This window comes from Heterodontus francisci, chromosome 1 (assembly GCF_036365525.1).
Source record: "Heterodontus francisci isolate sHetFra1 chromosome 1, sHetFra1.hap1, whole genome shotgun sequence".
Lineage (NCBI taxonomy): Eukaryota > Metazoa > Chordata > Chondrichthyes > Heterodontiformes > Heterodontidae > Heterodontus > Heterodontus francisci.
In genome coordinates, this window is record NC_090371.1 from 215,522,724 (window position 1) to 215,536,983 (window position 14,260).

General features: G+C 43.6%; 1 protein-coding gene across 2 annotated transcripts in view; it reads right to left on the minus strand.

The window, feature by feature from the left end:
- Nucleotides 1–14,260, minus strand: part of abce1 (ATP-binding cassette, sub-family E (OABP), member 1) — a 75,449-nt gene that overhangs the window by 47,908 nt on the left and 13,281 nt on the right. For both annotated transcript variants that reach the window (XM_068041455.1, XM_068041464.1), the window contains 2 exons: nt 5,777–5,862; nt 4,031–4,128 (listed from right to left, as the gene is read on the minus strand). In XM_068041455.1, coding sequence (XP_067897556.1) covers nt 4,031–4,128; nt 5,777–5,862 — 184 coding nt within the window. The remainder of the gene's footprint in view (nt 1–4,030; nt 4,129–5,776; nt 5,863–14,260) is intronic.

Sequence of the window (14,260 nt, forward strand, 5' to 3'; positions counted from 1 at the left end):
AATCAAGGAAGAAGACAACCAAAGGTTTGTTTGATCTTATATTCACACAGTACCTTTAACGTAATAAAACGTCCCAAGGCACTTCACAGGAATATAAAACAAAACATGACACCGAGTCATGTAAAGAGATATTAGGTTAGATGACCAAAAGCTTGGACAAAGGAGGTACGTGTTAAGGAGTGTCTTAAAGGAGGAAAGTTGTTGGCAGGGAATTCCAGAGCTTAGGGCCCAGGCAGCTGAAGACACAGCCACCGATGGTGGAGCGATTAAAATTGGGGAGGCTCAAGAGGCCAGAATTAGATGAGCGCAGAAGATTACAGAGATAAGGAGGGATTTGAAAACAAGGATGAGAACTTTAAAATTAAAATTGACCGGGACCCAACTAGGTCAGCAAGTACAGGGTTATAGGTGAACAGGACTTGGTGCGAGTGAAGACATGGACAGCAGAGTTTTGGATGACCTCAGATTAACAAAGGGTAGAATGTGGGAGACCAGCCAGGAGTGCACTGGAATAGACAAGTTTAGAAGCAACCAAAGCATGAATGAGGGTTTCAGAAGCAGGTTAGCTGAGACAGGGGCAAACTTGGGCAATGTGCTCAAAAGCTCATCTCAGAGTCAAATATGACACCAAGATTGTGAACAGACTGACTTACTCTCAAGCTATTGCCAGGGAGAGGGATGGAGTTTGGAATGGGGACCGAAAACAATGGCTTCAGTCTTCACAAAATTTAATTGAAGGAAATTTTTGCTCATGCAGCACTGGATGTCGGATAAGCAGTCTGATAATTTAGCAACAGTGGAGGAGTCGAGAGAGGTGGTGATAAGGTACAGCTGGGTGTCGTCAGTGTACATGTGAAAACTAATATTGTGCTTTTGGATGATGTCAGCAAGGGGCAGCACGGAGGTGAGAAACAGGAGGGGACCAAGGATAGATCCTTGGGGGACACCAGAGGTAATGGTGCGAGAGTGGGAAGAGAAGCATTGCAAGTGATACTCTGGTTACGATTAGAAAATTAAGAATGGAACCAGGTGAGAGCAGTCTCACTCAGCTGGACAACAGCGAGGAGGATGGTGTGGTCAACTGTGTCAAAGACTGAAGGCAGGTAAAGAAGGACGAGGAGGGGTAGTTTACCTGTGTCACATTCACATAGAATGTCAGTTGCGACTTTGATAACAGCCATTTTGGTACTGTGGCAAGGACGGAAACCTGATTGGAGAGATTCAAATATGGAGTTCCGGGAAAGATGGGAACAGATTTGGGGATTTTGGAGAGGACAGGGAAATTGGAGACGGGACGGTACTTTGCAAGGATGAAGGGGACAAAAGATTTTTTTTTGAGGAGAGGGGCGATGACGTCAGATTTAAAAGGAAAGAAGGACAACACCTGAAGAGGGAGAACCGTTAACAATATCAGCAAACATGGGGACCAGGATAGAAGTTGGGTAGTCAGCAGTTCAGTAGCAACAGGGTCAAGTGAGCAGGAGGTGGGTCTCACATAGAAGATGAGCTCAGAGAAGGCAAGAAGGGAAATAGGAGAGAAAGTAGAGAAAAATGAGAGTTTAGGGCTAGGGCAGAGAAAAACCTGAGGTGGTTTGGCCTGGTGGACGAATAGAAGGGAGGAACGCAACAAAGGCAGCTGATCGGATGGTCTCAACTCAGTGACAAAAATATCAATGAGTTCCTTGCACTTATTGTTGGAGCCGAGGATGAAGGAGACAAGGAAGATGAGATAAAAAGGCGTCTGCAGTAAAGAAAAGCCAGGGTTATCTCTGCAGTCCAGGGTGGCCCCGAATAGTGAGCAGTTTTAGAAGACGAGAGCAGCCCCCAATAGTACTTTATGTGGTCTAGCCAGATCTGGCAGTGGGTGGCTAAACCAGTTGTTTGCCATATCCTTTCAAGTCTGCATCCCTTCAACTTAAGGGAATGGAGATGAGGGCCATAACAGGGGGAACAGCCATGGTGAGAGAGACAGCAATGGAGAGCTGGACAGCTGGGATTTTGAAAGTGCAGTTGTAAGTGAATTGGACGATAGTTTTTTCCCAGGGGCTGATACAAAAGTAGGGTTGGGACGTGGAAGGGGGATGTGGGTAGAGACTGATACAAGGAAGTGATCAGAGATGGCCTTATTTGGGTTTGATACAATCAGACTAGCAAGACCACATGAGATGGGCAGATCAAGAGGGTGGCCACAAATATAAAAGAGACACTTAGGGAGGATAAGAGGGCAGTGAACTCATAGAAAAGCATGAATTGAGATGGAGGTTTAAATCACCAGAGGGTGAGAAGTCATTCAGTGTAGAGCTGAGGAGGACAAACAGTGAAGATATGAGAAAATTGTCATCGTACTGTTGCGGGGGGCAGTAGAGAACAATGATCTTGAATGAGAGGTGAGAGGGGTGCATCAAGGCGAGATGCTCAAAAGGAGAAAGTGCCAGAGGAGCAGGGTGTCAAGCCAAGGTGAGATTTGCTGATAAGCACCACACCATCACTGCAAGTCACGACAGGGTAAGTGGTGGAAGACATAGCCAGGCGGGGAGGCTTCCTTAAGGGAAAAAAGGTGTTATCGCCCTTCAGCCAAGTTTCCGTTAAGGCCATAATGCCAATGAAGTCATCCACAATAGGGTCATGGATGGCCAAGGGCCTTGTTCACAAGTAGACAGACATTCTGGAGGGAAATGCATCGAGGGGTGGTGAGAGCAGAGTTCACAGGGTCAGCGGTGGGAGGGGCGAGTTGGACAGGAAGGAGATTGGCAAGAGTAGCCTGCAGTGGGCGCACTGGGTGGGAAGGTCAAGAACGGAATGGGGCAATTGAGGTTGCTACAATGAGCCAGTGCAGAGAGCCTCAATAAACCCTTCGGAGGATGCTGAGAGGCATAGAGAGATGATGTAGACTTATCGAAGTCAAGCCTGAGATGGTGGCAAGAAAGAAGGAAGGTCAAGGAGTACTGAAGGGTTGTAGTAGGGAATTGGGAGGGCAGAGCACCTGAGAGTGGAGAAGTGAAAACAGAAGAGAGGGGCCTTGGAGGGGTAAGGAGAAATGTAAAAAAAAAACAGAAACAGCGTGATGGGCTTGGGTCCAGAGCAGCAGCCTAAATGTGCATGAAAATGGACTTGGAGAGCTCAAGCTACATACCGCTGGTTACATAAAAATTGCGATACATAAAAACCTGACAGTCAACGGGAAATAGGAAGTAGATAGGAGATAATAAAGGAGGAGACCAGAGTCAAAATCAGAGGTCTTGTGTTGGGATAACAATGATGTAGGTAAAGTGGAATTGTTGTCAGAGTTTGGAGACAGGTGTAGCGATTCAAATCCAGAAGCTACTTGAGGAACTTCCCCTTTACTCCAGGGGCTTTGTGTTGGATGGATCAAAAAGTTATACACAATACACTTGGTAGCTAAACAGAAGAATAAAATGTTACAAAATAGTCAATTAACTGTCAGCCCATGGGTACAGAACCTCACAATCAACAAACCCAACAAACATTAAAAGCACTCCATAAAGCAAAAACACATAAAAAGCACAACTTCTGTTGGGTTTGTTAAGTCACTCTCCCTCTGCAGGTTCAATGGGCAAAGGCACCAATCCCTGGTCTGCCCTGATTCCCTGACTGTTTAATGGGTAAAGGTACTTCAGTACTTAGCTCTGACCCAGTGTTAAAATCCAGCAAAAATTAAGCAGTTCATACAAGGTATGAAATTTGATCCTTCATAATGGTCTTGTTGACTTTCATTGGTAAGGTCTACTTCAAAAAATAAACAAAACTACTTACACGCAAATCTACTACAATATTAATGCCTGATAAAGGCAAATCTTAAAATTCCTGTTTGTTGTGTCAAATTCAACTCAAATTGTTGCTTAACAATTCATCAGATTAATCTCAAAATTGTCCTTGTTTTCTTTGTGGAGCAGGAGTAATTAGATGTGTGTTTATATACACCACAATGTATACAACACTTACTACATGACCTTCTCAAAAGCAGCCGACAAGTGATTCTCAAAGCATTCATATTTTACAGCACAATTACCTGTGAAGCTTGAAGGAGTTTGCACAGTATCTGTGTGTTGTCTCTTTAGCCAAGTTGCTTGGCAAGTTAACAATCGACAAAGCTCCAAAAGGACATTTCTGTAATAGGAAACAGAAAACTAAATCATTAATAAAAAGCTAACATCACATCACCTGCAATCGATGACAGGCAACACTATTAAGTAGGTGAAATGCTCTAACTTTGATAAACAGTTATGGAAAGTGAAATAAATGCAAGAACTTTAAAAAGAAATGCACTAGGTACAATGTACAGAAAAATGCCAATTAAAAAAATATAATTTTCTTTCTATTCTCACTTTTCTACAACTATTCAAAATATGTAAATTCTGTCACCTTCCCTACAACTTTTATAAACGAGGATAAGGAACATATAATCTCTTCCAAGAAATCCAGAGTGTTAAGGGAGAAGGCTGAGAAATATTGAGCGGGGGTGGGAGGGTGGGGGAGAAAAAAAATCATTGAAAGGATTGAGAGAAGCATATACCAACATGCTTCATCATAAACCTTTTTATATTTAACATTAGCATTGCCCATTAAACACCATTAGCATTTGTGAACTTTATAAATGCGCCATTTGGGTATTTATCAAATGGCATTCATATCATTTTCAGTGCTATATAGAAACTACATTTAACTGTTCCAATGGTTCAGATGGTAAATACAGTGAGCACCTGTGCTATACTGACCAAGTGGTTGCAGGTTTAATCTCCAGTCTATGCTGAGCTAGCCAATTTTGCCTGGGGGATCGATAAAGGTGCATCAATTAGCCTGCGGCCCTGGGTTAGAGAGGGGATGCATCAGCTAGAAATTCTTCCCTGGGTAACTAACCGATGATTCCACTGGGTGTGCTGTGGTATCAGGTGTACAGATGACAAATTTAACAGTGATAATCACTGCCAAATCGCCTTTGGATACCCACTGTCCAAGGGTCACACAGAAATAGCAATTTGGACAAGTTACTGTTGGGTACTGGTCAAATGGAATCAATGCCTTAGATGGAAGTAGAAAAGTTGATAAGACATTAAGAAAAAAAGGGCAGGACAGATTAAAAAAAAAAGGGTGGGGGGGAAAAAAAGGGGAAAGGTACTGCAGTTAGCCATAAATAAATAAATATTGTTTTCTCACAAGACACCACTTATGAGCAGGTAAGCCCACAAATAAAATAACCCGATTTCACATCAAAATTATGCACTGAATGCACATCAACACATGATTGCAACCAATCCAAAAAAAAGGGACAGAGTTTGGGAAGCAGGACAAATCAGGATAAGTGAACATGGGTAACTTTTGCATATCTTTGACAACTGAATTTGTGGCGTCCATAAAAGCCTGGAATCAAGCAGAATTCTCCCTTTTCTTAGCTGATACATGGTATAATATCCAAAAATGCACTGGGGTGGGAGAAAAAAAAAACACGTTTACTCCATATGCAGTAGCTCCTACAAGGTAGCACTTAAATAACACGGTGGATGGTTAATGCTGAATATTTACAGATCCAATGTGATAATTATGGACACATTTAAAAAGGAACGAAAATAAAACCCAAAAATGTCGAACCATATTACAGGAAAATAGTAAGATTTTCAAAACAGTAAAATTCAGATAATGTAAACCTGTTGTAGGATCAAAGATCAATAAGAGACAAGTTATCAGAAATGTTTAAAAGTCATACTTCAGACAGACATCGCGTCACCTCCCCCACCCCATTGAAAAAAACCCAGCTTACCTTAATGCAAATACCACAACCAATACAGAGAGTTTCTGAAATCCAGGCGATCTTACTCTGAGCAGTAACTTCGATACAAAGCTTTCCTGCAAGAAGGAAAAATACCATTTAAATGACACGAATTAAAAACTTACTGAAGTGGTACATGTATAATTCACTTATTTACTGAAAAATTGTCACGTATTTGAAGAATGGCTTCATGAAAATCCAATCACTGTTAGCACAGCTCAATAGTAACATTCTCATTCAAGGTAGATGGGCTTGAATTCCAGATCTGCTTCCAGAACTTGACTACATAAACTAGGCTGACACTACTTCAGTGCGTTTAGGTTAGGTTGGCATCCTTCCATCTGCCAAAGATGATGGGCACACAGCAAATCATCCATTTCGGTGGGGTGTCTTCTCTTGGTGCACCTGTGCTGATGGCTGTGAAGGCCAGTCCTTGAGACAGATTCTGTTGCAAGTTTCTTTTCTTTCTTCTTTTGGGCCTCCTTATCTCGAGAGACAATGGATACGCGCCTGGAGGTGGTCAGTGGTTTGTGAAGCAGCGCCTGGAGTGGCTATAAAGGCCAATTCTGGAGTGACAGGCTCTTCCACAGGTGCTGCAGAGAAATTTGTTTGTTGGGGCTGTTGCACAGTTGGCTCTCCCCTTGCGCCTCTGTCTTTTTTCCTGCCAACTACTAAGTCTCTTCGACTCGCCACAATTTAGCCCTGTCTTTATGGCTGCCCGCCAGCTCTGGCGAATGCTGGCAACTGACTCCCACGACTTGTGATCAATGTCACACGATTTCATGTCGCGTTTGCAGACGTCTTTATAACGGAGACATGGACGGCCGGTGGGTCTGATACCAGTGGCGAGCTCGCTGTACAATGTGTCTTTGGGGATCCTGCCATCTTCCATGCGGCTCACATGGCCAAGCCATCTCATGCAAGTGCCGCACGTGAAACTGTTGTTTTTGACATTTGCGCCTGTAACCAAGCTGCTGTAGCATCTGGTTGTCATGGTAGGCCATACCAGTCCACAGGATGTGTCGCCATTTCCCTCTTTCACCAGCTAGTGACTCCCAGGTGTAATAGTCAACATTTAGGGCCTTCATGTCACACTTGCAAGCATCCTTGAAGCAGAGAGACAGTCCATGGGTTTCAGTGTGAGAGATAAGCGCAGCCTCGTCAGGTGTAGAGGAGCTCTCTGATCAGGACGTGATGTGCTTTTATATTCGCTTTCAGCCTTGATATATTGTAGCGTTTGCCATGTGACCTAGTATACTCCTTCCATATCTGCAAGGAAGGTGAAGGTCATGAGCAGGGAGAAGATGATGCCAAACAGAGTGGGGGCTAGGACACAACCCTGTTTCACTCCATTCTTCGCTCAAAAACTGTCGGAAGTGGAGCCATCAAACCGTACAATGCAGTGCATGTTGTCATGGAAGGAGCGGATGAGACCGAGGAGCTTCAGTGGACAGCCAATTTTTCCCAAAATCTTGTAGATCCTGGTTATGCTGATGGCGTCGAATGCCTTCGGTGAGATCTATGAAAGTAAGGTAAAGGGGTATACTCCGTTCCCTACACTTCTCTTGTAGCTGGCATATGGAGAAGATCTTCCGCAGTAGAACTGCTGGCACGGAAGCCATACTGTGCTTCCGGGTACACTGTTTGCAAGTAAATGGAGTCTTTTTAGGACGACCCTAGCAAAGGCCTTCCCCAAGACACGAAGGAATGAGATGTCCCTGTAATTGTTGCAGTCTCCTCGGTCACCTTGGTTTTTGTATAGTATGATTTCAGCATCAGACATCTCCTGTGGAATAGAACCTACTTTCCAGCAGAGGAGAAGTTCATAAAGTTGTGGCAATAGTTGGGACTTTCCATGCTTGAGCAGTTCGGCTGGGATTCCATCCTTGCTGGGTACCCTTCTGTTCACTGGATGGTCTATGGCCTTCGCTGAGCTCCAGTGATGAGGGGTCTTCAGCTAACTCATCCATGACAGGATGTTGTGGGACAGCATCAAGCGCAGACTGGGAGATGTCCGACTCTCAGGAATACAGCTCACAGCAGTGTTCAGCCCAGTGGGACATTGTTTACTTCTGTCAGTGAGCACTTCACCTGCCAACTTCAAGGGAGCAGCTTGGTGATGTCACGGCCAAGCACCCTCTTGATCCCATCATACATTGCTCGTAGATTTCCTTTGTCACATGCAGTTTGTATTTCTTGACATAAGCTGATCGTGTTTGTTTGCGCAGTATCTCTCACTCATTTGCATGGCTATCTTGGCTACTTTCAGGTTGTGCAGTCTCTTAGTTGTTGGGTTTATGTTGTTTTTTTGCAATGACAAGTATCATCTCAGCTGAGTAGGTCTCAAACCAGCCCTTGTTGTAGGTTCTGCCTTTACCAAATGATGGTTCTGCTGCTTCTAGATGATTGAAGCTTTGTAACTTACAAGCTTCATCAATGTCAGCACGTGTGCTTCCCGTTAAGGCTTTGGTGGGCAGCAAGTGTTCCAGAGACAGTGCGAAGTGCTGGTATTTGGCATCATCGCTTATGCAAGGGATGTTCAATTCAAGCTCTGCTCCCAGTACTTGACCACATAACCTAGGCTGACACTACTTCAGTGCAGTACTGGGGGAAATAATGTGTTGTTGGGAGGTACCAGCTTTCGGATGAGATGTTAAAATATGCCCGTCTACCCGTTCTTGTGGATGTGAGCATTAATTGAAGAGAAGTTGTCCCAGTCTACTAACCAACATTTCTCCCTCAATCAAAACCATCAAAAGAAATTATGTGATCATTTATTCATCAGTTGTTTATGGGACCATGCTATCCGTAAACCTGGCTATCACATTTGCCTACTGTCAAGCAAACCCCACCTCCCAAGACTGAGGTACACATCATTTCGCCACATGAACAAAAACTTTAAACTGCAAGCCCTGACTGGAAGGACTGCATAGTACCAGACAACCCAGCAGTTGCTTCCCCAATACACAGAAGTGGTCAGACCAGTTTTAGTCACATGACAAACTGGCTGTTGCAGAGAATTTGAACTTCCAAAGGATTTGAACAGAACGCCGTGTGCTCATGGACTGAGAACATCTCCTCTCATGTCTGCCTGCCTCCATCTCTTTCCCAGGGAACTGAAACTTGCGAAAATACGTGAAGCTCAAATAGCGAAAAGTTTCCTACGTGAACAAGGTTTTAAGACGACTACAGGGCCCCAACGAAACACAAGACACTTCAATCAAGGACTACAGCAAGCTCAAGAAACAGTAAGAAGGTATTGCCTCAAACTGTTCTACTTATCTTTTCTTCTGCTCTTTTCTGTCCCTGAATGTTTATATCGCGTGTGCATGCTGGCGTGGGCACGTCGTATATTCATAAGCGTGAATCGTATTAGAGTTTAAGGTTTAATAAATGTCATCTTTCTTCCTTAAACCAAAGAAAGCCTATTTGTACTTATTTCTTTGCCTTATAATTGGAAAGTTGTGAACAAGACTTCACAAAGGGGAAACTCAAAACACTGTTTAAAATTAAACCCTGTTGCAGTAAGACCAGGTGAAGACAGTAACAGACCCCTAGACACCTTTCGCATCTGGTCGTAAAACCACACAAATAATCCATTGGCTGTGAAGTGCTTTAGGATGCTTCGAGATCAAGAAAGATGCTGTATAAATGCAAGTTCTTCAATACTTTACTATGCAGGACAATGATCATGGCTAAACTGGCAGGTGGGTCGGCCAAGTCTATGAAGGGAACTGAAAGTTATGAAAGAATGCTCGTAGCATTCGTAATAAGGTTGATGAGTTAACGGCACAAATCATCGCGAATGAATATGATTTGGTAGCCATTACGGAGACATGGTTACAGGTTGGTCACGACTGGGAGTTAAATATCCAGGGGTACCAGACTATTCGGAAGGAAAGACAGGAAGGTAAGGGAGGTGATGTAGCTCTGATATTGAAGGACGACATCAGGGCAGTGCTGAGAGATGATATAGGTTCTATGGAGAATGAGGTTGAATCCATTTGGGTGGAAATTAGAAACTCTAAGAAGAAAAAGTCATTGATAGGCGTAGTCTATAGGCCACCAAATAATAACATCACATTGGGGCGGGCAATAAACAAAGAAATAACTAATGCCTGTAAAAATGGTATGGCAATTATCATGGGGGATTTTAATCTACATGTAGATTGGTCGAACTAGCTCAGTCAGGGTAGCCTTGAGGAGGAGTTCATTGAGTGTATCCGTGATAGTTTTCTTGAACAGTATGTAATGGAACCCACGAGGGAGCAAGCTATCCTAGATCTAGTCCTGTGTAATGAGACAGGGATAATTAATGACCTCATAGTTAGGGATCCTCTTGGAAGGAGTTTAGTTTAGTTTAGAGATACAGCACTGAAACAGGCCCTTCGGCCCACCGAGTCTGTGCCGAACATCAACCACCCATTTATACTAATCCTACACTAATTCCATATTCCTACCACATCCCCACCTGTCCCTAAATTTCCCTACCACCTACCTATACTAGGGGCAATTTATAATGGCCAATTAACCTATCAACCTGCAAGTCTTTGGCATGTGGGAGGAAACCGGAGCACCCGGAGGAAACCCACGCAGACACAGGGAGAACTTGCAAACTCCACACAGGCAGTACCCAGGATTGAACCCGGGTCACTGGAGCTGAGTGATCACAGTATGGTTGAATTTAAAATACAGATGGAGAGTGTGAAGATAAAATCCAATACCAGGGTCCTGCGCTTGAACAAGGGGGACTACAATAGAACGAGGGAGGACTTGGCTAAAGTAGACTGGAAACAAAGATTTTATGGTGGGACAGTTGACGAGCAGTGGAGGACTTTCAAAGTAATTTTTCAAAGTGCTCAGCAAAAGTATATTCCAGTGAAAAGGAAGGACTGGAAGAAAAGGAGTAATCTTCCATAGGTGTCTAAGGAAATAAGGGAGGCTATCAAATTGAAAGAGAAGGCATACAAAGTGGCCAAAAACAGCATGAAACTAGAAGATTGGGAAAACTTTAAAGGTCAACAGAAAGCCACAAAAAGAGCTATAAAGAAAAGTAAGATAGAACATGAGAAAAAACTAGCACAGAATATAAAGACTGATAGCAAAAGTTTCTATAAATATATAAAACGAAAAAGAGTGGCTAAAGTAAACGTTCATCCTTTAGAGGATGAGAAGGGGAATTTAGTTATGGGATATGAAGAAATGGCCGAGGCATTGAACAGGTATTTTGTATCGGTCTTCTCAGTGGAGGACATTAATAACATGCCAGTAATTGACAAAGAGACGAACGTAGGTGAGGACCTGGAAACAATCATTATTACGGAAGAGGTAGTGTTGGGCAAGCTAATGGAGCTAAGGATTGATAAGTCTCCTGGCCCTGATGGAATGCATTCCAGGGTACTAAAAGAGATGGCGGGAGAAATAGCAGGTGCACTGGTGGTAATTTTCCAAAATTCGCTGGACTCTGGGGTAGTCCCAGCAGATTGGAAAACAGCAGATGTGACGCCACTGTTTAAAAAGGGAGGTAGACAAAAGATGGGGAATTATAGACCGGTTAGCTTAACCTCTGTAGTGGGGAAGATGCTTGAGTCTATTATCAAGGAAGAAATAGCAGGGCATCTCAATAGAAATTGTCCCGTTGGGCAGACGCAGCATGGGTTCATGAAGGGCAGGTCATGCTTGACAAATCTTTTGGAATTCTATGATGACATTACGAGCAAGGTGGACAATGGGGACCCAGTGGATGTGGTGTACCTAGATTTCCAAAAGGCCTTCGACAAGGTGCCGCACAAGAGGCTGCTACATAAGATAAGGATGCATGGCGTTAGGGGTAAAGTATTAGCATGGATAGAGGATTGGTTGACTAATAGGAAGCGGAGAGTGGGGATAAATGAGTGCTATTCTGGTTGGCAATCAGTCACTAGTGGTGTGCCTCAGGGATCGGTGTTGGGACCGCAATTATTTACAATTTATATCGATGATTTGGAGTTGGGGACCACGTGTAGGGTGTCAAAGTTTGCAGATGACACTAAGATGAGTGGCAGAGCAAAGTGTGCAGATGACTGTGAAACTTTGCAGAGGAACATAGATACATTGAGTGAGTGGGCAAAGGACTGGCAGATGGAATACAATGTTAATAAATGTGAAGTCATTCATTTCGGTAGGAGTAACAGTAAAAAGGATTATTACTTGAATGGTAAAAAGTTGCAGCATGCTGCTATGCAGAGGGACCTGGGTGTCCTTGTGCATCAATCGCAGAAGGTTGGTCTGCAGGTACAGCAAGTAATTAGGAAGGCAAATGGAATTTTGTCCTTCATTGCTGAAGGGATTGAGTTTAAAAGCAGAGAGGTTATGTTGCAGCTGTATAAGGTACTGGTGAGGCCGCACCTGGAGTACTGTGTGCAGTTTTGGTCTCCTTACTTGAGAAAGGATGTACTGGCACTGGAGAGGGGGCAGAGGAGGTTCACTAGGTTGATTCCGGAGTTGAGGGGGTTGGCTTATGAGGAGAGACTGAGTAGATTGGGATTATATTCATTGGAGTTCAGAAGAATGAGGGGGGATCTTATAGAAACATAAAATCATGAAGGGAATAGATAAGATACAAGTGGAGAGTATGTTTCCACTGGCAGGTGAAGCTAGGACAAGAGGGCATAGCCTCAAGATTAGAGGGAGCAGATTTAGGACTGAATTAAGAAGGAACTTCTTCACCCAGAGGGTTGTTAATCTATGGAATTCCTTGCCCATGAAGTAGTTGACGCTTCTTCAGTAAACGTTTTTAAAGCTAAGGTAGATATCTTTTTGAACAATAAAGGAATTAAGGGATACGGTGAGAGCGCGGGTAAGTGGATCTGAGTCCACGAAAAGATCAGCCATGATCTTATTGAATGGCGGAGCAGGCTCGAGGGGCCGGACGGCCTACTCCTGCTCCTAGTTCTTATGAAATTGCAGTCAATTTGTTGGGATGCAAGGAGGTAGAATATGATTTTTTTTTTTAATGGGTAAAGACATTGGTTGTGGTGTTTAAAAGCCTGTAATTTTCATAGGGTTCAGAAGGGAGGCCACCTTGTAGAGTATTAAACAGATCAAGCCTCAAGATGATAAAGGTAGGGACTTGGGACTCAGCATAGAAGGGGCAGGGAAAAAAATAGGGGTGACGTTAAGTAATGTAGCTGAAGTGGAAGAAATCTTATTTTGCAACAGAATGCTAGCTACTCAGACTGGCAAACAGTGGGAACTAATGTTCTACAGAGATTCATGCTGGGACTAGCTTTGTTCACAATTTATACCAATGATTTAGACTCATGAAATCGGAAGTACAATTACAAAATTTATGGACACAACAAATTAGGGTTACAGTTAATGTGGTGAAAGAATGTGTCAAAATACAAGACGTTAATCAACTTGCAGAATGGGTGTGTAGTTGACAAATGTCATGATGGCCTTTATTGCAAGGGGATTGGAGTACAAGAATAAAGAAGTCTTGCAACAATCGTACAGTGCTTTGGTGAGACCACATCTGGAATACAGTCTGCTGTTTGTGTCTCCATATTTAAGGAAGGATATACTTGTATTGAGGCAGTACAGCAAAAGGTTCATTAGATTGGTCCCTGGGATGAAAGGGTTATCCTATGATGAGAGACTGAGTAAATTGGGCCCATGTTCTCTGGAGTTAAGACGACTGAGGTGGTCTGAGTGAAACGTACAAGATTCTGAAGGGACTTGACAGAGTAGACAGCGGTTGTTTCCGCTGGCTGGGGAATCTAAAACACAGGAGAATAGTCTCAAGAGAAAGGGCCGATCATTTAGGGCTGAGATGAAGAGAAACTACTTCGCTCAAAGAGTTGTGAATCTTTGGAATTCTCTACTCTGGAGTAGTGGATGCTCCATTGTTGAAGATATTTAAGTTTGGGATAGACAGAATTTGATCTCCAAAGGAATAAAGGGATATGGGGAGCCGGTGGGAAAGTGGAACACAAAGCCCAAGATCAGCCATGATCCAACGAATGGCGGGGCAGGCTCGACGGGCCGTGTGGTCTACTCATGCTCCTATTTCTGATGTCCTTAAATGAATTTCAATACGGATAAGTGCGAGATGCTGCATTTTGGTGAGAAGAATAAGGAAGCCTACTGCTTGGACAGCAAGAGTCAAAATGGGGTACAGGAGCAAAGAGATCTTATCTAGGGGTACACACCTATAGTTGCTGGGAAAAAAAGGAATGATAACTTTAACACATTGTGAATGCAACGCACACTGAAACTTTTGAGGGATAGAATGATCATCATCTGAGGATGGAAGGATGACAGACATGTAGCAAACAATCCATTTTGGTGGGGCGTCTTCTCTTGGTGCACCTATGCTGATGGCTGTGAAGGCCAATCCTTGAGAGACAGAGACTGCCATGTGAAGCCGTCAGTTGTAGCCAAGCTGCTGTAGCAACTGGTCATCGTAGTGGTGCACACCAGTCCACAGGATGT